Source organism: Ovis aries, chromosome 1 (assembly GCF_016772045.2).
Source record: "Ovis aries strain OAR_USU_Benz2616 breed Rambouillet chromosome 1, ARS-UI_Ramb_v3.0, whole genome shotgun sequence".
Lineage (NCBI taxonomy): Eukaryota > Metazoa > Chordata > Mammalia > Artiodactyla > Bovidae > Ovis > Ovis aries.
The window spans coordinates 5239685-5266710 of record NC_056054.1 but is presented as its reverse complement, the minus strand read 5'-3'; the positions used below and the strand labels follow the sequence as shown (position 1 = coordinate 5266710).

Below are 27026 nucleotides of genomic sequence, written 5' to 3'. Positions count from 1 at the left end.
AAAAAAACACAAAATAATAAGGAAAGCATTTTTAATCTTACAGTACAGTACCTTGGAAAGCACAGTAATGCAGTACAACCGCTGATACTTCTCAGTAGTACCAGCTGCGTCAAGCTGCTTTCACGCTTGCTTCTAGACACCCTGGGCTTGAAATAAAGATGCACTGCTGTCCTGTCTACAGCACGGCTCAGTGAAGTGCACAGAAGCACAACCCACTCGCAGAGGATGCACGCATGTGGCAACACACACCAGACACGTGAGCAAGTAACGTGACTGGACATGCGAACACACAGTTGCATCTTAGAAAGTCTGCAACTTGACAGTTCATTTGTAGGGAACTCACTGTGCATCGAAACCCAGGCTCAGCTTGAGCAGCTGAGAACAGCAAAACCAAGAGTTGAATGCATGCTGGTTTGCAAGGCAGGTTCGTTTTCTCTGTGCAAGAACATCTCTTATCCTGGTGATTTATATAAGGTAGAGGGAAAGACACCTAAGTTCATCATTGGGAGAAATGACCGTCATTGGGAGCTCCTTAGGAAAGCTTTGGTAAAACCTGAAGGTGGTTGCCATGGCTCTCCCAACACAACATATTCCATGAACCTTGCATGACGTTTATCTGCCTTCACACAGGTATATGTGTGAATATGTAGTATTAGCTGGTTGTTTGACTATATCACAGTGTTAAGCATAACATTAAGCTTTTAATTTTAAGTACTTCTTGAAAATTGCACTGTGATTAATGAGAAGTTAAAGATAAACATACCAAAGAAAATGTCCTCCTCCCAGATAGCCCCTAAGAAATGCGGCTGCTCACATTTTGAGCTGTATCCTCTTAGCCGTGTCCATAGTCTACGCCTTTGCCTCTGCTGGCCTGCAGCCCCCTTGGGTACACAGCGTGCTCCCTGCTCTCCTAGACGACGCCAGATCTCAGGCACCTGCCCGTGCCGACAAACACGCCTCTATGCCACTATCTTAATAGTTACATAACATCCATCCTGCACGTGTGCCCCAGCGGACTGAACCAACATTTGGCGAGCCGACTTCCTTTCTCCATGATTTTTACCGTTGTGAGTCACTCTGATCAGCGTCCTCGTTTGACACCTCTGTGCCCGCATCCATGTCCTGCAGACACATTCCCAACCATAGCCTTCCTGAGTTGAAGAGGGTGTGCTTCTGTGGGCTCTGTGTATGGACTGCCAAATTCCAGGAAAGACTGTGTCAGTTCATCTCTGGCTTTTCGCCCCTGTACTCTCCGGAACATTTCCCTTGTTTTTTGAGCTTTCAGTAGGACAGGTAACAGATGGTGTCCTTGCAGTGGGACTTGCTGTCTGGAGTGAATTTGCTTCCAGGGTTTCCCCAGTAGCTCAGCTGGTAAAGAATCCACCCGCAGTGCAGGAGAGCTGTTCAATCCCTGGGTTGGGAAGATCCCCTGGACAGTTCCATGGACTGTATAGTCCATGGGGTCACAAAGATTCAGACACAACTGAGTGACTTCCTCTTCGACATTTATAGTCCCTTGCAGGTATTTGGAGTGGCTGTGTTCTAGTCTTAAGTTGTCGGGAGCTGCTGACCCCCGGCGGCTGAGTTAGCCCGACATTCTTTGGTTCCAAACAGGAAGAGGAATTACCTTCCTGAAAGCCTTTGCAGCAGGACCAGTAACAGCGTATCCTCACCATGTCATCTGCTGGCTGGGGTGAACTGTCCTTTTCCCTCTGGTCTTCCAGCAGTGGCTTCCCCTCTCTGAACTGGGCTCAAAAGCAAGCGTGTATTTAGGCCCCTCTGCTTGTTCCTCCTATTGGTGGGGAGTCTTTCTGCGCTTCACCAGTAGGTAGGCTTTCGAGATACACACTTCTTGGACTGAGGGGATTCCTTGTGCTTGATTGATTGGGGTTATTTGGGACATAGAGTCAGGCTGCTTCCCCAGTGGCCTAAACCAGAGACTTAACACTATCCCGTGAGGCCTGCCTGTGACTGTCATGCTCCCGTCTGGGTCTTTGGGGTTCTTTCTCCAAAGCTCCATCAACAGGGAGGTGCCCTTTCCCGGGCATAGTTCTTCCTAAAAACCCCATCAGAGAACAGAACCTATTGATGGACCCGTTTGCTCTGTTCCTTGGAGGGAGACGTGCAGTCACGGTCTCCTTGCTGGCCTCACCGACCTTTAGAAAGTGAGATCTCATGGGTAATGCCCCCCCGGTCACATTCCAGTCTCCTGCTGAGCACCTCAGAGGGACGTTGGCTGTTTCTTGCCAAGGGGGAAGAATGGTGGCAACAGGAGATGGTTCTGGAACATTCCTGCTGGAGGGCCTATGCTCCCTTACTTTTCCTCTCTGCCTTTTGATGATACGGTCGCCATCCGTTCTTCAGAAGTTCTCCCGCACACGCTGCTTCTCATGATGGTCCTCAGTGCCATCTTTCCTTTTTTTTCCCTATGTATGCATGGATATTATTGGAATATAGTAAAGGAGCAGAGTGGGGCTTTATAATTGTACAGCAGGCAAGAGCTATCGTCGTTTTAAAAAGTGCGATTCGGTTAATGCGGGTCGCCTGGGAGCTACAGTTATTGATACAGGCAGACAGTTCCCTAAGGAAGTGGCTTAATCTAGTGGTGAGTTTGAATTACTAGACCACAGAGAGATGTCATGACTTTCATTGCAATCCTTCGTGGATTCTTGTTTTCACAACCAAGCTTTGGGTGGGCATTTAGAGGGCTGTGAGTTCCAGGTATATTTCTTGGCAGGTGCCTGAAATGTTCTGGTCTTAGGTGTTTGGAACCACAGATGCCCAGTGTAACTTCCCCACTGACTCAGTAGCAAAGAAACTCCTGCAGCGCAGGAGATGCAGGAAACGTAGGTTCGATCCCTGGTTCAGGAGGATCCTCCGGAGGAGGGCATGGCAACCCACTGCAGTGTTCTTGCCTGGAGAATCCCATGGACAGAGGAGCCTGGTGGGCTGCAGTCCACGGGGTCGCATAGAGTTGGACACACCCGAGCGACTGGACCCCACAGCAGACGCCCAGTGGCTGAGTTAGTCGTGTGCACTCTGTGGTCCCAGACACAAAGGTGCATCAGGGGGATGTCCAAGGGCAGAGTCCTGACTTCCCTTACTAAGAAATTCGGGAGCATTCAGGGAGGTGCTACTTTAGGCCCCAAAGGTCTACATCGTGGAGAATGGCCCAGTTATTAGAGTCTGGAAAATTTCAAAAGGGGATGGAAACGAATGATCTCAGATAGCAGTCACACTGTAACACTGGCTTCCAAGGTAAGGGGTGTTACGGGAGAAAGACCACTAAGATCACTGGCCGCTTGTGCTAAAGACCTACGTGATCTTCAGCCATTTCCTTCTCCAGTGCATGAAAGTGAAAGTGTGAGCTTCAGGTGTATATTTTCAGCACTGGGGAACTCTTGTCCAGGTTGGTAGCTTCCGATTTCCACACTGTCCATCATCCACCTCTTACTGGTCACAGAGCAGGGGACCTACATTGGTCTCAAATAGCAGATCCTACAACCCGTGACTCTGCTGGGAGTCACGGGAAATAACCTGGCTAAACAGGCTGACATTTTCAGACAGAGTTTTCAACAGAGGTTGTGGTTGTCCTTGGTGGACTATCTGTGCCAGCGACCCTGTACCCTCCTAACTTTTGATGATGAGATGGTTTATATATCAAAAAGGAAGCTGGCATGCTTTTATGAGGGCAGAATTTTAATCAGGTAATTAATACTCTGATAGTAGGGAGGTTTGGGGTCGAGAGCAATGAGGCTTAAGATGCATCAAACGTAGGATTCAAACAGATGTTAGGCGGGCCTGCAGCAGCCCCTTCAAAACCAGCATTTTCCTGTGGCCCTGGGGCTCCCTTCCTGCTGGGACATTTTATTTCCTGTGCACACATGCGCTGCTCGGGGCTCCATCAGCCTGGACTCTGACTCCACCACTGGTCACCTCGGATGTGATGCCCTGTTAAACCCACGAATCTGGGGCCTTTTGCATACGAGGAAGATGGGCACAAGAGTAAAGGACCAATGAACACTGGGGTACACGTGTCTCTTTCAACTCTGGTTTCCTCGGTGTGTATGCCCAGCAGTGGGATTGCTGGGTCATAAGGCAGTTCTATTTGTAGTTTTTTAAGGAATCTCCACACTGTTCTCCATAGTGGCTATACTAGTTTGCATTCCCACCAACAGTGTAAGAGGGTTCCCTTTTCTCCACAACCTCTCCAGCATTTATTGCTTGTAGACTTTTGGATCGCAGCCATTCTGACTGGTGTGAAATGGTACCTCGTTGTTGTCTTGATTTGCATTTCTCTGATAATGAGTGATGTTGAGCATCTTTTCATGTGTTTGTTAGCCATGGAAGCAAGCTAGATGTCCATCAGCAGATGAATGGATAAGAAAGCTGTGGGACATATACACAATGGAGTATTACTCAGCCATTAAAAAGAATACATTTGAATCAGTTCTAATGAGGTGGATGAAACTGGAACCGATTATACAGAGTGAAGTAAGCCAGAAAGAAAAACACCAATACAGTATACTAACATATATATATGGAATTAAGAAAGATGGTAATGATGACCCTGTATGCAAGATAGCAAAAGAGACACAGATATAAAGAACAGACTTTTGGACTCTGTGGGAGAGCGAGAGGGTGGGATGATTTGGGAGAATGGCATTGAAACATGTATACTATCATGTAAGAAACGAATCACTAGTCTAGGTTCGATACAGGATACAAGATGCTTGGGGCTGGTGCACTGGGATGACCCAGAGAGATGATATGGGGAGGGTGGTGGGAGGAGGGTTCAGGGTTGGGAACTCATGTACACCTGTGGTGGATTCATGTTAATGTATGGCAAAACCAATACAGTATTGTAAAGTAAGAAAATAAAATTTAAAAAAAAAGAGTAAAGGACCGAATCTAGTCATATGGAAAACGGCCATTGCGCTGGATTGTCATACTGCAGTCAAATGCATCGCCTGCAGGGTGTGGCCTGCCTCAGAGAGCATGGTCTGCACGGCCGGACGCCCCCTGATCTGATCTGAGCTGATCTAGGCCGCTCCAGTGTTAGCCAGTTTAAAGTCACAATGCTCCACAGCAAGAGATGTCACCACAGTGAGAAGCCTGGGCACCATAGCTAGAGAGTAGTCTCTGCTCACCTCAACTAGAGAGAGCCTGATCAGAGCAGCGAAGACCCAGGACAGCCAAAAATAAAAATAAATAAAATTTTTTAAAAAATGAAGCCCCAGATGACCACACTGACTAGTGCTGCTGGACAGGGCCATCCCACATGCCTCTCCTGCCCCCGCCTTGCTGTACTGCACCCCACCTTGGCTCCCCGGGCTGCCAGCGATGGTGGTTTGCTCAGACATCTGCTTGGACAAGATGCTCCGGCAGTACTGAGTTCTGACTTTAGCTCACTTTGGGTGCTTTGGAAGCAGGAAGCTGACCATTTCCTAAACTTGCTTAAAAAAAAAAAAAAAAAATCCACACAGCTCTTGTATTTTTTAAATGTCTTCATTGGATGCCCTTTAAAAAAAAAAAAAAAATCTCCCAGAAGAGGTCATTCGTATCCTTGAGGGAAACAGACACGGTTTCCTCATTTCACAGGTGTCCGTGGAAGTGTTTACGTAAAGATCATCCTTTGGACAAGTTTCAGTCCCAGCAGGTGTCTCTCACAGGTTTATTGTTGCTGTCGCTCAGTCGTGTCCGACTCTTTGCGACCCCACAGACTGCAGCACGCCAGGCCTCCCTGTCCATCACCAACTCCCGGAGTTCACTCAGACTCATGTCCATTGAGTCGGTGAGGCCATCCAACCAGCTCATCCTCTGCTGCCCTCTTCTTTTGCCCTCAGTCTTTCGCAGCATCAGGGTCTTATCTAATGAGTCAGTTATTCGCTTCAGGTGGCCAAAGTATTGGAGCTGCAGCTTCAGCATCAGTCCTTGCAATGAATATTCAGGGTTAATTTCCTTTAGGACGGACTGGTTTGATCTCCTTGCAGTCCAAGGGACTCTCACAAGTTGGTGGGGTAGAAAACAAACCCAGCCTTTGGACAAAGCAAGCAGTGGGTGCCAGACCCCAGCTGTGCACCGGCTTGTGGAATCTTAGCAGAGCAACATGCTCTTGGAAACCGTGGCTTCAGAAACAGGCCGCCAGCTGTGAAACCAGGCATCCTCAGCTCTGCAGCAGGCAGTGGTTTTGGGTAAGGCCAACCAGCCTACCGAGTGCTTGGGGTGGGTCAGCTGCCAGGGAAGCTCCTGCCGATGGCCTCCCTGGGTGGCCGGGCCCCATCATAGCTCATGTGCCCGAGATGAATAATAGCTCAGGGCCTCAGAGGGTGGCCCCGTGACATCAGTTTCCCCTTCCTCCTTCACATCCTTTCCTAACCACGTCTTCTTCCCAAGCCCTCAGAGTCTGCCCAGACGTGTCTGTGTGTTTCACCCCAAGATGCATCCTACAACAGATTATTTAAGAGCCCCAAATCGTTGGTCCCTCTGACACACAGCTCGGCCTCATTCTGGAACTTATTCAGTGCAGGTGTACCTGAACCTTCCCTGACCACAGCTAGACGTCGTTGAAGGAAGCCTTTTTACCGCAGGCATGTTTCCTGTTGTTGAAAACCCGAAACAGTCCTCTTAGGGGGAAGAGACCCTCTCAGAGCAGTGGAATAGAATTGCCAGCACATGGCCAGATCATAGGTGTGACGGTCTGGGAATTAGAATACTGACCAAACGTGGATCCTGCCCAGACAGTTCCCTACAAGTTGATACCAGTGATACCTCCGGGCCCCAGATTTGCTCTCTCTGCGCTCCTGGGAGTCTCAACCCCACCCTTCACCCAGTGCGACACCCCCAGCCTGCTCTGCCCTTCCCCAAAGGCTCAGGAGCTGTTGGCAGTGGCTGGCTTGGCCTGCCGGGGTCCGCCTCCCTCCTGCAGCGTGGGTAGAGAGGGGCAGATGTGAGCAGAGGTGGGAGAGGGAATGGTGGATCTCAGCCCAGGGGCTGCCTTCTCAGCCCAGTGGTTCTTGCACTGCGGGATGATTGCTTCAGGGTGCGGGGGCAGGGGCATGCTCATGGCGTTGCCTCCGTAACTGAGTGTGCGTGCCCCTGGCCTGTGGTGGAACTTGTCGTGAAGCATCAGCTCCTGTGTCCTTCCCCTTCTGCACGGGGTCAGGCCCTTCTTGGCATGCCTTTTAAGGTAGACCCTGAGAAACTGGCCAGATGAAGTCTGCTCGTGAAACCCAGAGAGAGAGTCCATTCACTCCAGGGGATGTATGGTGGTATTGTCTTCTGAAGATCACTTGAGACTCTTTAGAGTGTGTAGTCCAAAAATGCCACCAAAAACTCTTAGCAAATGGAGGCTCCTGGAGCCAGTTGGACCCCCAACCCCACACCCCACCCCAAGATTGGTGCTGCTGGGTGGGATGAGTCTCATGGTAAGACAAAAAACTGGGTTCAGGAGAAAAAAAAAAAAACAGTTTATTTGATTCATCTTTCTTTCTCAAGATGCTGTTATTAAATGGAACCTAGAACACAGTTTAGATAGCACGTGGGGAACTTAACCAAGGTAACGAAGCTGCTTTGGCTTTGTGGGCACTCCGAGTAGAGTGTCTGACTGCCCTGGTTTTTCCTAAGATGTGGGACGTTTGGTGCCAAAAATGCAGGAAGCCCCAGGCAACTGGGACAAGTTGGTCACCTGCCCTTCAGGACTGACCAGCTTCACTGCTCCTTCACCTCCACGTGGTATTTCGCACAGACAACCCTAAATACGTAAATAAGACTGAAACGGTAAAAAGCAAGCTGTTGACGTCTGCTGTGGCCCTGTGGTCTGTATATTTTTTTGATTCTCGGAAGACCTATGCAACTATAAGACCTTTAAAAAGCCCTAAGTGCTTGACCTTCTTGGAGGAGACACATCTGAGTGTCCCGAGGTTTCCTGACACTTGGCTGGGTCGTGGTCTGGGTGGGTGAAGGGCTGCCAGTTCTGAGAGCCTTGGATTCGCTCTCTGTGGACTTGAACGTGAGCCCTTAAGCAGCACCTTGATGGGAAAGTGGAGGGGATAATGAGAAAGAACTTGGACCCTCAGGGCCGCACAGCTCAGCACTGCCACCCATTCATCTTCCATGTCAAGGGGGCTGCCGTCCAGGGCGCGGCTGAAATAACTGCTGACAAGGCTGTGCGCGGGGCATTCCTAAGTGGACCCGTAAGAGTTCACTTGGGGCCGCAGGTCAAGCAGCCACGAGTGGCCACGAGTGGCTGGCTGACACAGCGGACTGACCCGTACTCGAGGTGCTCACCGTTTTGAAATCTTCCTTCCTGGATTTCTTTCTCGTTCCATGTGCTGCCCGAGTGAGAAGCTGCTGAGCTGCGGTCACTTGCCCCTACCCTCCAGAACCGGAGGCTTCCTTCTCACAGGACCTTCCTTCCTAATCAAGTGGCTTAGACGTTCCATTTCCACGCAGCCTTTGCTTCTGTATGCCGTTGACATTTCTTTGTTTTTTCCCCCCACGGACTCCGCCTCTGAATTATCATCAGAATGCTGATTTCAACAAGTTTCTAGTTTCAAAATCATGCAGGAGAGGGAATCTACTTTTTTTTTTTTTTTTTTTTTATGGATGCCAAAATAACAAAAAGATGTGAGATGCTTTCCAGAGCAGGCATTCTTCTCAAAAGAAATATTTCAAGATAAAAAGGAAGATAACCTTTTGTTGTAAGAGAAGCAACTCTTGCCCATTTTGTCTTGCAAAAGTGAAACTCTCCCCTATTAAACACTAACTCTGAAATCCCCCTCCCCTGGCCCCTGGCAGCCACCTTCTACTCTTTTGATTCTATGAATTTGACTATCCTGAGTACCTCGTATCAGTAGAATCATGTAGCATTTGTCTTTTTGTGGCTGGGCTTTCACTTAGCCTCCTGTCTTTAAGGTTCATCCGTGTGGTAGCATTTCTCTCCTTTTCAAGGCTGAGTACTAATCCACTGTATATACATAACAATACCATTGGGTATGTACATCCTACAACTCAACCAACCGCAGATCAATAGTTTTGGGGGAAGAAAAAAATCCAGAGTTCCAAAAAGCAAAAACTTTAATTTCTCACATGCTAGCAACTATTTACATAGCATTTATATCATATTGGGTATTAGAAATAATCTAGAGATGATTTACAGGAAGATAAAGGTTACAGGGGCTTCCCTGGTGGTTCCGATGATAAAGAATCCACCTGCAATGCAGGAGACCTGGGTTTGATCCCTGGCTTGGCCCAATCCCCCGGAGGAGGGCATGGCACCCCACTCCAGTAGTCTTGCCTGGAGAATCCCATGGACAGAGGAGCCTGGCAGCTACAGTCCCTGGGGTCACACAGAATTGGACACGACAGAGAGACTAAGCACAGCAATGTGTGTAAGTTACCTGCAAATACTCTGCCATTTTACATAAGGGCCTTGAGCATCTGTGGATTTCGTTGCCACTGGGGGTCCTGGAACCAGTCCCCAGGGTGTGCACCACATTCTGTGTGTCCATTTGTGGGGCGACACTTGGCTCCCTTCCTTCCTTGGCTACTGTGAATGTTGTTGCTGCTCAGTTGCTGGGTCCTGACTGGCTCTTTGTGACCCCCATGGGCTGCAGGGACACCAGGCTTCCCTGTCATTCACTGTCTCCCGGGTGTTTGCTCAAACGCGTGTCCACTGAGTCTGTGATGCTATCTGACCATCTCATCCTCTGCCACCACTTCCTCCTTTCGCCTTCACTCTCTCCCAGCATCAGGGTCTTCTCCCATGAGTCCACTCTTCACATCAGGTAGCCAGAGTATTGGAATTTCACAGGTGTGCAAATACGTCTTTGGAGCCTGAAGTTTTAATGTTAAAAACTACAAAGCGGGAGAGCTGTTGAGAATAGCTGAATTTAGAGATGCCTGACACTAACCAAGGCCCTGGTTGAGAAGTACCACAGAGAAACTGGCTGGGCCCTTCATGATCAGGGGGGATTCTGGAGGCCTGATAACCTGCATGATGGTCTAGAACCCACGTGGTGTGAAAACACCCACCCAACCCTGCCCACGTGGGCTCTCTGTGTTTGCCGAGTGCCCTCCGAAGGTGAGGGAAGCCGTCCGTCTCTGTTCTTTGGGTAGCCTGGGAAATACTTCTGGCATTCATTCGAGTTTCACATAGTATGAGAAATCATTTCTCCTGTGTATCAAGGCTTTCAGACGCATGGAATGACACCACCACAATAGAAGAAATATTTTCAGGGAATATCTACAACTGTTGTTGGCAGGAGGGACCACCGAAAAACTCACGCCTTCTACACATACACAGAAATGTTAGATTCTTTATCAAAGTCTGCCCTAAGGAATTCCTCGTTTATTTATATAGCCCTCAGGGTTTGAAAGTGTTTAGATTTACAAGGGGAAAAAATGGCCAAAATGCTGGCTCACCATGGTACACTTTGTCTTGATGTTGAGAACAGAGTGACCGTAAGTAGCCCAAGATCAGAGAAAGTCTTCCTGTCTCTATAGAAATTAAGCTATCAGATAGGGTAGACTGTGTCTAACTTACTCTTTTTTCTACATCGAAAACCTCTCCTGCCTTCTTGCCTTAAAAAAGTATATATATGTTTTTATAATAGCTTGTGAGTTTGAGTAAAGGCTTCTAGAGGAATCCATGGGATGTTGCCTTATCAGTACACAGCGTATTTCATCCTTGCACCCAATCTGCAGGGCTTCCCAGGTGAAGCAGTGGTAAAGAGTCTGCCTGCTAAGGCAGGAGATGCCGGTTTAATCCCTGGGTGGGGAAGATCCCCTGGAGGAGGAAACGGCAACCCACTCCAGTATTCCTGCCTGGAGAATCCCATGGACAGAGGAGCCTGACGGGCTGCAGTCAGCGGGGTTGCAAAAGAACTGGACACATCTTAGCAAGTAAAACAACAGCAACAACTCACTCTACATCACTTTGTTTTCCGCTGGGGCCCTGTGAGGGTTGTTCATTGAGGCTGGAAATCCTTGCCAAAGATAGCTAAGTCAAATCCATCCATTTTCTTCACTGGCAGCAAGTTGCTGTGGAGAACTCTCAGTGGGAGAGCTCGGACGTGGGGGACAGCGCGGGAATGTTCTTTCCCTGCTGCCAAGAGATGGGGTTTCATCATTAGACTTTATAAATGTGTGAAGCTCTGGTTCTAACCCGGTTGCCGGCCGGTTGCTAAGGTGTTGGGAGGAAGGGAGCGATGCAGACTCAGAGGATGGCTTCTTCTCAGGTGTGCCCGTGGCCCCAAATGGAAACCAATCAAGGTGCGATTTATGTTCATTAAGTGCTTGTCAAAACTGAAAAATTTTCTAATCAACAGCAATCTAGCGGCGTCCCCATCGATGGCTGGGAGTGCCGCCTCTGCCGCAGCGGCTATTTGCCTGTTACAACTCTAGGCTAAGAATCCGCTGATGATTACATTAGGCTAAGCTGCGAAGTAAATGAACCATATCTTATTTAGGTGCCACAAGCTTCAGTGTAGTCCTGCCCCGCAGGGCACTTGATAGCGTTTTATGGCTTTAAAATTAGTGTAGCTTCCCATTGGCTGCAGGGCGCTTGCCTGTTATGCCTTTGAACTCAATAAGCAAGGGGAAGGGGGCCTTTTGTTTTTCTCCTGTATTTTTCTCCCTCGGATTTTTAGCAATTTTGTTTTGCATCTTTTCCAGACGGCGTTTTGCAATAAAAATGTCTGACTACCCTCTATATGCCTACCCCATCCCACCTCCCCCCCCACAAAGAAAAGAAAGAAAAGAAAAAAGGAGAAAGGGAAGAAAAAGAAGAAGTAGAAAATGTCATGCATTTGCAGAGGACAGTTTCTTTCCCCTATCCTGCTAAGTGAAAAATAGCATTGCAAGTCACCCCCAACGGCTTATCAAGTTGGAATGGCTACCTCCAGTGGAGACAACACCTATACTTCGGGAAATGCCCACGTGAAATCACAGGGCAAATATTTCAGAATATTTATTAGACATGAGCAGTAAGAGCCAACATGTATTAAGGGCTTTGGGATTTTTTCAAGTTCTTTATGCATTATCTCAGTTAATCACGACAACAATTGCCTGACGAAAGAATTATTATCATCCTTATTTTTAAAGATGAGAAATGAGAACCCGGGATGATGAAACAGTCTACAACCCCTAACAGACGGAGCCTCCCAGGCACTCTTACTCTGAGGCCATCCTCTGGCCTGGAGAAGCTCTGTCTTCTGCAGATAGTCTTAATTTAGAAAACCAGAGAACTATGTTAGTCAGTGAATTGACCACTCTTCATTTGAAATGAATCTGATTATATTACTGTAAACCACCTTGGTGGGCAGTAAATAGCATTAGGAAAACAGAGTCACTCCCAAAACAATGCATCAGGGAGGCAAAAAAGCATTTTTTTTTTCCTAGACAGGCCTAGTCAAAGTTCTGAAATTAGAATAAATTCTGTGATGGGCAAAAACTGAAGTGGGAATTTTTCTGTCCATGTTGAGTTAAAACAGTAGAAGAAGATAGTGACCATCAGTGTCCTTGGAAGAGGACTTTGTGTGTGTTTCTGTCTTTAAAAAATCTATTTCTTTAAGTGCTTCACGTTCTAGCAAATGCATCCCAAGGAATCTGGAGTTTTAAAAAGGTTCAGATAGATCTAATTATCATTACGGTGAATATTCCTACATAACTCAGACTTTGTCAGATCAAGTCCTGGTCCAGTTGTTTCAAGCCGTATTTAATTATAAAAATACTCGTAGAGCCAGGAATGGCGCTGGCTCCTTGAAGTTCACCGCAGTGAACTTTCACTCCTGCTTGCCTCTGGAAGAGACCTGCATATGCAACACATTGATTTTGTAAGGCTAGGTTTGAGCATGCATGGGTTACAACTGGGTAATATTCAATTTAGCTTCAAATGAGAAAAATCTGCCTTGCAGTGTAAAGCTCAATATACAAGGTCAATCAAGACAGAGACAATCAGGAAGCACAAAGATTATATTCATAATTCATTGTGGAAATTTTCTATTTTGATTTAGTATATTATATTAACCTATGCTTCCCAGGTGGCTCCGTGGTAAAGAATCCACCTGCCAGTACAGGAGACCCAGGAGACGTGAGTTCGATCCCTGGGTCAGCAAGATCCCCTGGAGAAGGAAATGGCAACCCACTCCAGTATTCTTGCCTGGGAGATACTATGGACAGAGAAGCCTGGCAGGCTACAGTCCATGGGGTCACCGTCAGACACAGCTGAGCAACTGAGCATGCATGCATATTAACCTGTGACCAAGCTTACGCTGGACTTGAGCCCACCATGGACTTGAGCCCACCATGGACTCCAGTGCTGAGAGCATATGTGCACTGGAGAGGTTTACCCGAGGGTGTCGAGCTCCCCTTGATACATGAGGGGTGCCGTACTTGCGTGACCTTTCACCAGCCTTCTCTGCTGATGTGTCTTGGTTAATTCCCGGGTGCAGTAAAGCCTTTGTTCAGAATCAGGTGTCATCAGCTTTTCCTTTGCCTCGTCGCTGTTAGACATCCAGTTTGCTGGCCACCTTCTCCCTGCAAGTGACCACAGGTCACATGGATGAGCACTGGTCAAGCGGTCGTCCCGAAGCAGCTCTAGAAGTGAGACTCTGGGATTCTCTTGGCCGTCTTGGGAAACCAAACTGATTCTCCCAAGGCTTTTCTCTCTGAAGCTGCCTCCTACCTTGCTATTGTAACTGTGGTCCTGTGGAGATAAGGAGAAACTGTCCTCTTTGAGGTATGTGATCTGAATGGATGTGGCCGGAAGATTTCTCGTAGTATTACAGTATCTTCCTGGTATCTTTAGGGTGTCACTCTCCTCTGCGCTTGTGACTGTATATGAGGCTATTGTTTATTATTCATGGGTGTTGGACTTGAGCGTTCACTGGTCTCTTTGAAGGGATGGTATTATGTATGTCTTTATAGAGGAATTTCCTTTGAAAATAGTATTAAGCAGAGTTTGGGAATGGCAGGGCATCTGACAATGGCTTCTCTTACATACTTTTTTTTTTTTTTTTTTTTTTGAGCCCAGAAGTAAAGGTTTTTAAAAATAGGATTTATACAGACTTCCGTTCCTCTTGAAACTAGACATGCGTGAAGTGTAGTGAAAATGGGGAAGACTGAGTTATTCCTCTCCTCCAGGAGAAGACAGACAGGGTGCTGACCGTGTCCAGTGCCTGCTTCCCCCGGTTGTGTGGGCAGTTCACACACGGCCAGCCCGTGGCTGGTTTGTGAACAGTAAGCGGGACTCCTGGCTCTAGGGCCCGTATGCTTTCTTAAAAATCGAGGAATCTGAATGAGCCTTTGTTTCTGTGGAGTATATCTATTGATGTTTGTCACGGGAGAAATTAGAACAGAAAAAAATTTTATATCCTAGAATTCATTTAAAATGATAAGAACCCACCCATTACATACTGTCCCACAAACATTGTTTATGAAAAAGATGTTTGCCAACACAAAAGGAAATTGTGAGCAGAGTAACACTGTTTTCCTTTTTTCAAAGCACTGTTAAAGTATGTAAGAAAAACTCTCATAAAGATACTTGGCTGGAAGAGGGAGGAGTTTGTGTTTTTTCAAATGTTGTGCGCTTTTAAAATTCTGTTTTCGAAGCGTAGTTGCTTCCCAGCAGCGTGTCGGTTTCTCCTCTGCAGCACAGCGATGCAGCGATTCGCGTGCACATTCTTTTCCACTGTGGTTTGTTGTGTGATACTGAATATAGGGCCCTGTGCTGTGTGGCGGCATCTTGTTGCTTATCCCTCCTATATATAATACTTTGAATCTGCTAACCCCAAACTCCCAGTCCCTCCTTCTCCCACTCCCCTCCCCCCCAGGCAACTTCAAGTCTGCTCCCTATGGCTGTGAGTCTGTTTCCTAGATAAGTTCATTTCGGTCATATTTTGGATTTCTGTATATGAATGCCATCATATGATATTTGTCTTTGTCTCTGGCTTACTTCACTCACTATGGTGATCTCTACGTTCATCCATGTTGCTGCAAGTGGCATTATTTCATTTTCTTTTTTTAATGGCTGAGTAACAGTCTTTTGTTTGTGTGTACCACTTCTTTGGGGGCTTCCCTGGTGGCTCAGAGGTTAAAGCGTCTGCCTCCAATGTGGGAGACCCGGGTTTGATCCCTGGGTCGGGAAGATCCCCTGGAGAAGGAAATGGTAACCCGCTCCAGACTCTTACCTGGAGAATCCCGTGGACGGAGAAGCCTGGTGGGCTATAGCCCACAGGGTCGCAAAGAGTCAGCCACGACTGAGCGACCTCACTTCCCTTGCACCACTTTACCCGTTCGTCTGTCAATGGGCTTTTGAGTTGTCTCCATGTCCTGGCTGTTGTCGACAGTGCTGCAGTGAACGCTGGGGTGCGTGTGTCTTTTTGAATCATAATTTGTCTGGATATTTGGGCTTCCCAGGAGGTGCAGTTGTAAAGAATCTGCCTGCCAGTGGAGACACAAGAGATGGGGGTTTGATCCTTGGGCCAGGAAGATCCCCCGGAGTAGGAAACGGCAGCCCACTTCACTTTTCTTGCCTGGGAAATTCCACAGACAGAGGAGCCTCTCGGGCTACAGTCCATGGGATCACAAAGACTCGGACGTGACTGAGCGACTAGGAGTAGGATTCTCGGATCACATAGCAGCTCTAGCTTCTGAGGAACCTCTGTACTGTTTGCCATACTGCTTCCACAATTCCTATTCCCACCAACAGTGGAGGAGAGCTGAGGGAGGAGCACTTTAATAGCCATCTCAGATTGTGGGTCTTTTCGGGTCCTGCACCAAAACCCGACATGTGACAGTTTCTTAAAGCTTAGGAATTCAATGAATTTTTCCTTCCTTGCCGATTTAAAATTCAATGACCTGTCTTGCGCTTTGAATGAACTCGTATCCACGCATGTGACATTCAGCGTCAGTCGTTTCAGAAAGCTTGTTTAACTGAGGTATGCAGATTTCCAAGTCTGCACTTTTCGTCGAGTTGTTCAGTTGCTAAGTCATGTCCGACTCTTTACAACCCCATGAACATCAGGCTTCCCTGTCCTTCACTAGCTCCCAGAGTTCGTGCAAACTCATGTCTACTCAGTCGGTGATGCCATCCAACCATCTCATCCTCTGTCACCACCTGCTCCTCCTTCCCTCAGTCTTTCCCAGCATCAGGGTCTCTTCCAATGAATTGGCTCTTCACGTCAGGTGGCCAAAGGATTGGAGTTTCAGCTTCAGCATCAGTCCTTCCAACAAATATTCAGGATTGACTGGTTTGATCTCTTTGTGGTCCAAGGGACTCTCAAGAGTCTTTTCCAGCACCGCCGCAGTTCAAAAGCATCAATTCTCCAGCACTCAGCCTTCTTTATGGTCCAGCTCTCACATCCGTACATGACTACTGGAAAAACTATAGCTTTGACTATGCAGACCTTTGTCAGCAAAGTGATGTCTCTGCCTTTTAATACACTGTCTAGGTTTGTCCTAGCTTTTCTTCCAAGGAGCAAGCATCTTTTAAATTGACCACTGTTTCCATTTCTCCCCATCTACTTGCCTTGAAGTGATGGGACTGGATGCCATGAACTTAGTCTTTTGAGTATTGAGTTTTAAGCCAGCTTTTTCATTCTCTTCTTTCACCTTCTTAAAGGGCTCTTTGGTTCCTCTTCACTTTCTGCCATGAGGGTGGTGTCATCTGCATATCTGAGATTGTTGATCTTTCTCCAGGCAATCTTGATTCCAGCTTGTGATACATCCACCCTGGCACCTCTCGTGATGTACTCTGCATGTAAGTCAAATAAGCAGGGTGACAATATGCAGCCTTGACATACTCCTTTCCCAATTTTTAACCAGTCTATTGTTTCATGTCCGGTTCTAACTGTTGCTTCTTGACCTGCATACAGGTTTCTCAGGAGGCAGGTCAGGTGGTCTGGTCTTTCCATCCCTATAATAGTTTTTCACAGTTTCTTGTGATTCATGCAGTCAAAGGCTTTAATGTAGCCAGTGAATCAGAAGTGTTTTTCTAGAGCTCTCTTGCTTTTTTGATGATCCAATGAATGGTGGCAATTTGGTCTCTAGTCCCTCTGCCTTTTCTAAATCAGGGTCTTTGAATACCCCCCAAATCACATTCATTAATATCACCACCAGTCTTGTCAGAAAAAAAGTCTCTAGGTATTTGGAAGCTATCAATCTCACGGTGAGAGTTACAAGTTTTCAAACTTCACATCATCACTAGAAAGCTCAAATCCTATCACTGGCCACAAATACTGTCAGCTGCTTTCCTTACAGTACTAACTTTGTTCATTTTCAAGAAAATATCTGCCAAGCACCCAAGACTGAATCACCACAGTTAGTGTCTGACATAGCCCTTCTTTCAAGTAGAAGTGTTGCCCCAGCAAACAAGTGACAAATTCAGCTTGTGACTGAAGCGCTTCGGGAAGAGCTTTCCTGCTTTCAAAGTGCAGCAGAAACCCTGAAGTGTACTTGCTGTGGCATCACCCGAGAAATTTAAAGGCTCAGAGGTCACAACTGTTTTTAATCGGTAGGTTTTGGTTTATTAAGAACATCCTTGGGTGAAACTGTGTTTTGTTTGCATTTTGAGAGCATAGGAATCAGTAAAATAAAGATGGTGTGCAGAGCAGAACCTGGTTACGATGGTCTCGCTCCATGCTGAGATGCCATCAGTGTTTATCACTCAACACTGCTTCTGTACCATCAGAGCAAATCTCAACACAGGGAAAAAGCAAACGATGTCTTGGGGTTGTTTTGAAAATAGTGTTGAACTTGTGAATCCTCTGATAGGGTGTTGAAAACTACACTTTGAGGATTGCTGAACTTAGATTATGCAAAGAGAAAATGCTTGATTAGATTAGCCATGACTCAAAGACCAAAGCAAAGCATTGGTCTGTCCTAACAGTTATCTCACTTAGACAAAATACTAGATAGTAATAGAAAAGTGTAAATTTCTCAACATTTTATGTACAGTTAGGAACCAGAACTTATTGAGAAAACCTAATTGGAACACAGATTCCTGTAATTTTTTTCCATCATGTAATTATGGAAACGAATAGTCTTAATACCTTTAAAAAGTATATGTGAAATTGGGGTGATGTTGATTGCATTTCAGAGCTGTGTGTTTTATTCTGATGATCTAACTTTGAGATGCCAACCACATCATGGATGCATTTGGGTTTCTCTCTAAGATCTTGTTAAACTGCTTTTTGGTACCCTATGAACACATGAAGCAAATCATCTTTCACCAGACAGCCAAAGGTAACAAAGGGATGGGAAGCAGTGAGAATCAATATAGTAAGAGTATTTTTAGGGACTATTGATGGATTGCTGTATTTTGAGCTTAACTTCAAGGGCCAAATGCCCCCGAGCTGACTAAGATGAACTCACCATTTACTGAGAACTGTAGGGCGTCAGGCACACAGAGGGCTCTGGGATGGCCAAGGACACCCACACATTGTTCCCTTGGCTGTCTGGGGAGAGCTCCTGGACAGTTTTTTTTTTTAGGAGCCTTGTGCAGTATTTTGATAGGGACTTGACGCCAGTCTCCTGGCTGGGACTCAGTGCTTCTTCAGTGATGACCTTCCGGTCCTGGTAAGTAGTAACTGTGAGATTTTAGGACAAAACCGTTACCGCAGCGCATTCATTAATGCGCCAGTCAGGAGGGATCTGGTACACCCACCAAGGTGCCCAGGGCTCCAGGCCATCTCCAGAGGCAGCCCGAGGAAGGTGGGAGCCACGTGGAGCCGCGCTGCTATCAGCAAGCTGGAAGCTGCGGGTCCCTGACACGCTCTCAGTTGCTAGCAGGTTCCCTCACTGTACCTCATTTGCATCTGGGACATCAATTAGCATGTTTGTTGAGGCTAATTGAATGAAACTCAATCATAGCTCTTAATTGCTTGACTATGTGAAAAGAAATCACATTAATGCAGCTAATTAAGTGTACGGCAATAGATGCAACATAATTAGGAGGAAAATGTAAAAACCAAGGGATGGCAAAGGTGCGGGAGCTGGGTGGCAGGGGGGCGCCAGGCTCGGTTACCAAGCTCCATCCACCCAGTCCGGGACGGGTCCCTCCGCTCCGGTGCCTGCTTGCAAAAAATAATCCAGGCGATGAGCATGGACAACTTGAGAAGAAAAATGCAAATAGGTTTGCAATTACTACTTTTTCAAGCTGTTGAGGGGCAGGAGATGGCACCTCTGGGGGGCCGGGCTCTTGAGTGGGCCCCAGGGACTTGTTAAGTGCTGTTTAAAAGTACTTGGCTTTGAATTACCCTCATGCCTTGTTAAAGGGTTTTTTCCCCTTTTATCCTCAATCAGCATTTTTCTACCAGGAACACGGGGAAGGGATGTATCTGGAACATTTGCATATCAAAATCAAGCTCGCTGGCTTTATTTCACCCTGCGAGGTCCCTACTTTGGACCACTGGGCCCCATGTCCCACTTCTAAAGAGGCGACATTATTTAGAGGTTGTAGCTTCAATTCCTCAAGTCCCAAGCTGGGGCCAGATGAAAAGCGTAATTCTTTCAAAACCAGAAAACTCCCGTGTCGTTTCTCTTGGGAGAAGCTAGAAGCCACTGATTCCGGTATCCACCTGTTTCTGAAAACACCAAGCTAAAAGACTTGTGTGGACTAGGAAATGCATCTTGTAAAGGTTTTAGCAATGTTAGAGGCTTGAAATTTAGGAACTGCCAAACTTACCCTCTGAATTTCTTAAGAACTAATTCATCTGTGCTTTGAAGCGCCTAACTCAGGCAGGAAAAACAGATCCCTCAGCCCGTGCTGAGCCAAAGATAAATGAGTCCCTTTGCCGCATTCAGATCTGGAGAGCCGGCACTTGGTACATTTCTATAATAATTTTAAATAAAATATCCTGGTTATTGTATGTTAAAACATGCCTATTAAAAAGGAGGCCATGCTGAGGCTTAGTCACTCTCTGATTAGGCTCATTTCAGAGCCCATAAGCCATAAATGCTCAATTACACTCCTGTTATTGTATTTTAATTTGTTAAGAATTGGCATTAAAGAAGAAAGTTATAGCAAGTTGATATTTTTAAAGGAGTAACTATGCAAGAAGGAATTCATTATTTACAAGTCCTAACTTTGGTTTTGAAACTTGAGGTTTGCCCCTTTTCAGTAGATATCAATGGAAGTAAGTGAAAACTGCTTGAGAACAACCTTTTTTTCACAGTGACCTTGACCCTGGTCCTGTGCTGCCTGAAGGTCACTTCTTCCATGTGTTTTTTGTTTGCCATCCTCTTGACAAGCTGCGTCATGAGACCTCAGTGTTTCCTCCCGTCTGCCTTATCCTTCAGCCCAATTTAAGGATAACGACTTTCTTTCTATCCTTTGTCCTCATCCTTTTGAAATCACAATTTTTTCCATAGTAAATAGTACTTGTGGTGGGAATCAGGGGGCGCAGTTTCTAGCAATTTCTAAGCATCTTAACTTTCAGGTGGAGTCTTTAGTCTGTTCCCAGTTGGACATAGCACCTCCCTTCCCTAAACCCGTGATGACTCTCCTTCCAATATGCCCATGGCCAACCCTGGCAGATGTCGCTCTGAAAGAGATGGGAGATGACTTGCCCGGCTGGTCCAGCCCCGAGTGTATCAGCGCCTATGCCCCCAGCAGGCGCTTCCGTCTGGATGGTTTATCATCACTGAAGAAGGCCCAGCCTCGCCTCTCCCTGGAGGAGCTGGTCTGAGTTCGCCTCTACTGTGGTGCACCCCCTGACCCTTCCTCTATCCGTGTGCAGTCCCATGTTCCTCCTGAGTCTAGCTGCAGCTTTTTGAGCTTCTGTTCTGTGCTAAGAATTGGCCATCTGAGGTCTGTCCTTGGGCGATCACCTGTGACCCTGTTGCATATTCTCTTGCTGGGCTGGTGCTCGGCACACCTTCTGGGGTTCTGTATTCTCCATCTCAAGCTCCCCTCACGTGATGGAGCTTCTCTTCCAGCACTTCCTCCTCCTCTGTTGAGAATTCTCCCAGCCCCTTTCCTGAGTCTGGAGCGGCCCCCATGTGGCCACGACTCTCAGCTGCTTCGGTTCCAGGGGGAGGTGTGATGCTCAGCCGGTCCTCCCTCCTGCCTGTGGCCGAGAGAGGACAGCTCTGTCTGTCCTGACAACTCAATTTGGGCTCTTGCTCTGGGTTGGAATCTTGGACTTTGGATTCCTTTTTGGGCCATAATTTCTATTGGAAAACTTCCTGCTTCTGGATATACCAGTCCCTGTTTCTCAGCTGCTTCACCTCCTGAAATATTGACCTTGTCGTGCAATTAAAAGAAGCCAGTGGGGTCCTTCTCTTGGCTTCCCTGGTACCTTGTGTCTCCTCTCGAGCGTCCGTCCCACGCCTTGACCGACTTTCCTGGCCCCTCTGACTGTGCAGTTCGCTGCTAGACTGTCGCCTCCTTCTCTCCCTGCGTCTACTGGCCCTGTTGATGGGGAACCGATCCTGTCTGCCAGTGCGGGAGACGTAAGAGAAATGGGTTCAATCCCTGGGTCAGGAAGATCCCTTGGAAGAGGAAGTGGCAACCCCACTCCAGCAGTCTTGCCTGGAGAATCCCATGGACAGAGGAGCCTGGTGGGCTACAAGTCCTGGGGTCGAAAAGAGTTGGACACGACTGAAGCGACTTAACAAACACGCGTGAAGGATTCTGCCAAGGAAGGAATCTGTTGATTTCCTTCCCTGGTTCGTCTTAAAACACTTGAAATATTATTTACCCAACAGTGATTTAGATAGACTGCAGCGTTTCTCAGTGTGCGACGTTGGTTTAATGATACGTCTGCAGAGACAAGGAGGCTGATTGCCCATAAAAACACATGAAAAGATCAATAACTCCTAATGCACCAAGAGACCCCTCACCCTGGCTCTCAGTCACCGTCTCCTCTCTGCCCATCCATCGGCTGACTCCTAAGTGTTGTTTTCCTCCACGCAGAATTGGATGACGGCCCACTGTATACCCAGACTTCTCCTTAGTTCCATGACAGCTGCTAGTCCTTCACCTCCAGAACACAGACAGCAGCAAGACACTGGTTCTGAGTACAGCGAATCCCCTGAAGAAACCTCACACTGAATATAAATAATGTGCTTTCTATTTGAACATCCAGCTCTTGTCCATCCATCAGGGACCTCTATGTTTTTTCAGCACCCTACCACTGACCCCTCAGACATCTTCCTGAACAAAACGTTTGACCTCTGAGTTAGAGTGTTTACCCGAGTTCCCAGCAGACAACTTCAGTCTTAGCTAGACATTCAAGGGTATCACCATCAGAGACAAAAAGGTTATTACAAAATAGTTTCTACTTCATGGAATTTTCCCTGCAACTCACAGGAAGAGCCAGGCTCCTCATGTGCCATCTGATAAGTATCAATTCACAGAGTAGGATTTCATGTCCATATTTATTTTCTTTACCCTCCTGCATAGAAGCATCTACTGCGTCTCCTGTATCTCCAGAGCCTGGGCTAGTTCAGGACACAGGCAGAGCTGATTTCAGTATAATAATGACGCCATCAGGACAAGACAGATCAAAGCCTCCTTATTTTTTAAAGAGCTCACCACCGTGGAAGGGTCATAGGATGACGCCTCATGATGTCTCATAGATCCTCTTGTCCTAGATTGTAGAAGGTCTCCCTTTTAATCTCTCTTGGGTGTTTTAACGTTTTGAACAGGATTACATGCAGAATGTTCATGGTAAAGAGATTGATCTTCTGAGAACCACTGTGAAAGTCCCAGGGAAGAGGCCCCCTCGAGCCACGTCAGCCTGCGCACCCATCTCCAGCCCGAAAACCAACGGCCTGTCCAAGGACATGAGCAGCTTGCACATTTCACCGAATTCAGGTAAGCTCACAGCCGACCTGCCGAGGAGATCCGGCCCGACTCCAGCAATGGGTGGCCCCGATGTGGGAGACAGTGCTGGGCTTCTCGGGTTAAACAGAGGTTTTGCCATTAGACTGCAGGCTAACATACACCCTCTCATGTCTTCTGTGGGTACTTCTTCCCCCTGCGCTTTGGGTCCCAGGACTGCCCACAAGCAAACTGCGGCACTTTGAGTCACAGCTGCGTGGACCGCTAGGCCTTTCCAGGGCTGGGCGGTTGAAAGTTGTATCTTACATGTGATGGAGGCTTTAAGGGCCCTCTGAAAAACATCAGTTCACTGTTAAAGTGTCAAGGATTAGTCCTAACTAATTTGTCGTAAATGTGTATGGAAAAATGGAAACGCCAATTTGGAGCAAGATTTAAAGCAAACCATTGGACCTGCACAAATTTTCAGACTCTCTCGGTTTTGTATTGTAACTGTTATGTCTTCTTCGACACAGCTTTGGTTTTCTGCATTCTCTTTTTTAAAGGAGGATTTGTCTTTCATTCAGCATCAGAGAAAATCAGTGTTTCTCAGAATAGATGTGTTGAGAAATTCCCAGCCTCGGTGTACAGTGCAAGCCCTCCAGGGTATTGTGGTTCATTGTTGTATAAGAGTCTTGGTTGGCAAACCGTGCTGTGGCTTTTGCCTTCCGTGATTTCTTATCAGAGGAAAGGTGGTGAGGACTTAAAGTCTTCCCACCAACAAACTCAGACTCCTCCAACAAATGGAATCCCTTAACGGATTTCAGTTATTTCCTTTCTCCTCTCCAGCTTACATCTGATTTTCTCAAAATAGATTTCGGTGCTGCAGTCATTCCTGGCATGTGTCCCTGCCTCTTAAACACACTTCCTTTCCTCCTTTCTGAAATGCTAAATGCTTTTAAAGAGGAATGATGCTCACCCCATCGTTCCACGGTGTGAGTGACATTGTTGGCCAAAGGAGGCTAGTAAAAAGGAGATGGAATTTGGGGTCCACCAGCCTGTGCCCTGCTGCCGGGGGCTGCGAGGTGTTGGGTAGGTAACTGACTGCACTTCCCATGAGGCTCATCCAGCCCGGCCTGCCTCCGTCACAGAGGTGTGATGGCAGGTACTGCGGAAACTCATAAACACAACACAAACGTCAGCTGTTGTTACTAATCAAAGTAAAACTGGGCTTTCTCATAACAGAGACATTAGTTCATTCCAGGAAGCAGATAAGATTACCCTATGTGTCTCATGGCCTACTGACCTTCCTTCCAAGAGATACGTGAATTTTCCCTTTCAGGATGGTGTGCTAACTCTATGGGAAGAGAGAAAAGTGCCCAAGGAAAAAAGAATTTTTCTATAGTGAATAAAAAGCTGCTGTCTTCATTTTAAACTATTTTTTTGTTCAAAAAGCACTTATTGAGTATCTGTTCCATGCCAGGGATTGTGCATTGTGTGGATCCCAAGTTCCCGACCTCCAGAACTTCCATGCAGGGCAGTCACCCCTTAAGGAAAGTCACCAACTTTCCATATCCCCTTCTAAGCAACCATCATGCCACATGTCTCCATTTATTTATTCAAGTCAGCAAGTATATATGAAGTTTCTAATGTGTGCTGGTCACTGTCCTGCACTCCGGGGGAAGAGAAATATGAAATGCTATCCCTGCCCTCCGGAATCTCCGTCTCTGGGTAGATGAATCAGTGCAGCGGCCCATAGTCGGGGCAGGTAAGGGGGTGTGAAGGCCCAAGGCCATGTGCTTGGCTCCACCCCAGGAGGTGGGACAAGGCTTCCGGGGGATACCCGTGTGGGTGGGAAGAAAGGGTGGGAACTTGCCAGCAAGTAGGACGAGGAAAGAGTCCTGACAATTTGAAGCCGTGCGGGCTATGTAAGATTTGGGGTTTGAACGTCATCTTGAGATTTGTCCTCTTTGGAGCTTAACCGCCACTGACTGTCCTAAGGAAAATGTTGTGTTTGTTAACAAATAGAAAACACACCAATGCCATATAAACCTTATCACATCCCCAGGAGATGTTCTGTCATGGGCCTCAGCCTAGGATTGAGTCCACAATGTCCAGCTGCCTTCTCTTTAAGAGTCTTGCTGTTGGGTGAATGGGAGGCTTCGGGGCACAAACAAAATCCTTTTTCCACGGTCACACCCTCAGTTCGTTACAAGCGGGTAATCAACCTACACCGTGTGCATTGCCATGCAGGGAGCCTGGTAGATTTTCATCCTCCTTGGATCACAAGGAGGGACGCGAGCAGTGCAAGTTCAGTGCCTGAAGCAGGGCACCCAGGGCTGGTGCTCGGGACAGCCCAGAGGGATAGGGCAGGGAGGTGGGGAGGAGGGGGATTCAGGATGGGGAGGACACATATATACCTGTGGTTGACTCGTGTTGATGTGCGGCAGAAACCATCACAGCATTGGAATTACTCTCCAATTTAAATAAATAAATTTAAAAAAAAAACAAACACACAAGTAGGGACTCAGAAGTGGGACTATGACGTCCGCCAGACCACAGCACCACTAATGGGGAGGAAAGCCACTCGTGGCCACAGGGCTCAGGGCTGTGGCGCCCTCTGCCAAGTCCTGGACAGTGTCATCAACTGGTGTCCAGCCAGAGTGACGTCTACCCGGCTGTTCGTAGAACTGGCTCATAGGAAGCATTCCAGCCCAGCAAACTTAGTTCAAAGCAAATCATTGCTGCTTGTAAGTGATGGTTTGTTGTTTTTTTTTTTAGCTGAAAAATGGGTATGAGTTATTTTAGAGCTACTTGACAAAGAGCTTACCACAGTTCTTAACCTCATCTTTCAACTGTCAGCTCATTAGAATTCTGCCACTTTGGTTTGGAACTCTGGGTGAACTGCCGTTTCTTTGTAGCTTTTTTGATTGCTTGTTTCACTTTCTATCTCCACGTTATTGAATCAGATCGATGTTGTGTGCCTTCCCTTGTATAACTTTTACATCCACGTAGGCCTGACCTGATACACACTTATTCTGAAATCTTTGTGCATAAGTTACTAACATCTTAGACTAAAAGTCTGGAGTTGAAGTGACTCGGTAAACAGATATAAACATTTATAAGATTCTTGTTACACGTTTCCAAATTCATTTCTAAAGAGGTTTTATATAAAATAAACTTCTGTGTATAGAGTGAGTGCTCATTTCACTTTTACACATTTTTAGAATCTGTGCTGATCTCATGAGCAATAAAAGCATTTGGTGCTTCGCTTGTTTGGATTCCTTCAGTTCATGCTGGCGTTGAGCATCACCTATGTCTTTAGGTCGCCTGCGTTTCTTACGTTGTAGTCTTTAGATGCATCCTTTGCCCGTTGCGGCACTAGGTACTTGTCTTTTGCTTATTAACATGTAAGAACTCTTTGTATATTAAGGGTATTAACACTTTGTAATATATTTTGCAGCTACTATTTGCTTTTTTGATTTTATGGTCTTATTTACATACAGAGGTTCTCCTTCTTTGGTATATAATAAAATCATTAGACTTGTACGTCTATAGTTTCTATTTTAGGTATTTAGAAATCCTTTAATAATCTGAAATAAGACCATAAATCATATATATTTATTTCAGAGTTTTATAATTTTACTGTTGGTCCCTTTCCTTTTTTTTTTATATTTAACCTCTAGTCTACCTCTAATTTGTTTGGGTCTATTATATGTAATAGGAAATCTAGTTAAACTTTTTATTCAAATACATAACTAATTGTTCTTTCTCTGTTATTTCCTTTTCCTGTTGACTCTGTTTGTCTCCTTTCTTGTGCAACTAACTCATTTAATCAAATTAGTTATGTTTCTGGGCTAAAAAATTTATTCCGTTGACCTACTTTCTCCACATTGTGTGGGTTTCCTCCGCTGTCTTAGGTTCACGGCTCGATTTATACCTGGTAATAGAACCTATAACATAGTTTCTTATTATTCTTTGATTTTATAGTTTTTCTTGGTTATTGCCACCCATTTTTATTTTTTTTTCCAATAAACTTCAGCAAAACTTGAAACCTTCTCTTCCCCCTAAAAATAATCTCATTGTGACTCTAATTGTCATGCTGTTAATCTAAGAACTAGTAGTAGAGGAACTGACATCTTAGCTATATTGAGTTTCTTATTCTAACACAGTTCTTTCCCATTTATTCAAACTTATTATATACCCCTCTGTATGTTATTTATTCTATTACTGTTAGGATAGATCAGACTACTGTTAATCC

At 46.4% G+C, this 27026-nt stretch overlaps 1 protein-coding gene across 10 annotated transcripts in view; it reads left to right on the top strand.

Annotated features, from left to right (window-relative positions):
• AGAP1 (ArfGAP with GTPase domain, ankyrin repeat and PH domain 1) overlaps nucleotides 1-27026 on the top strand; it is a 576306-nt gene that overhangs the window by 366007 nt on the left and 183273 nt on the right. For all 10 annotated transcript variants that reach the window (XM_060414900.1, XM_027967353.3, XM_027967343.3 and 7 more), the window contains exon 11: nucleotides 22654-22822. In XM_060414900.1, coding sequence (XP_060270883.1) covers nucleotides 22654-22822 — 169 coding nt within the window. The remainder of the gene's footprint in view (nucleotides 1-22653; nucleotides 22823-27026) is intronic.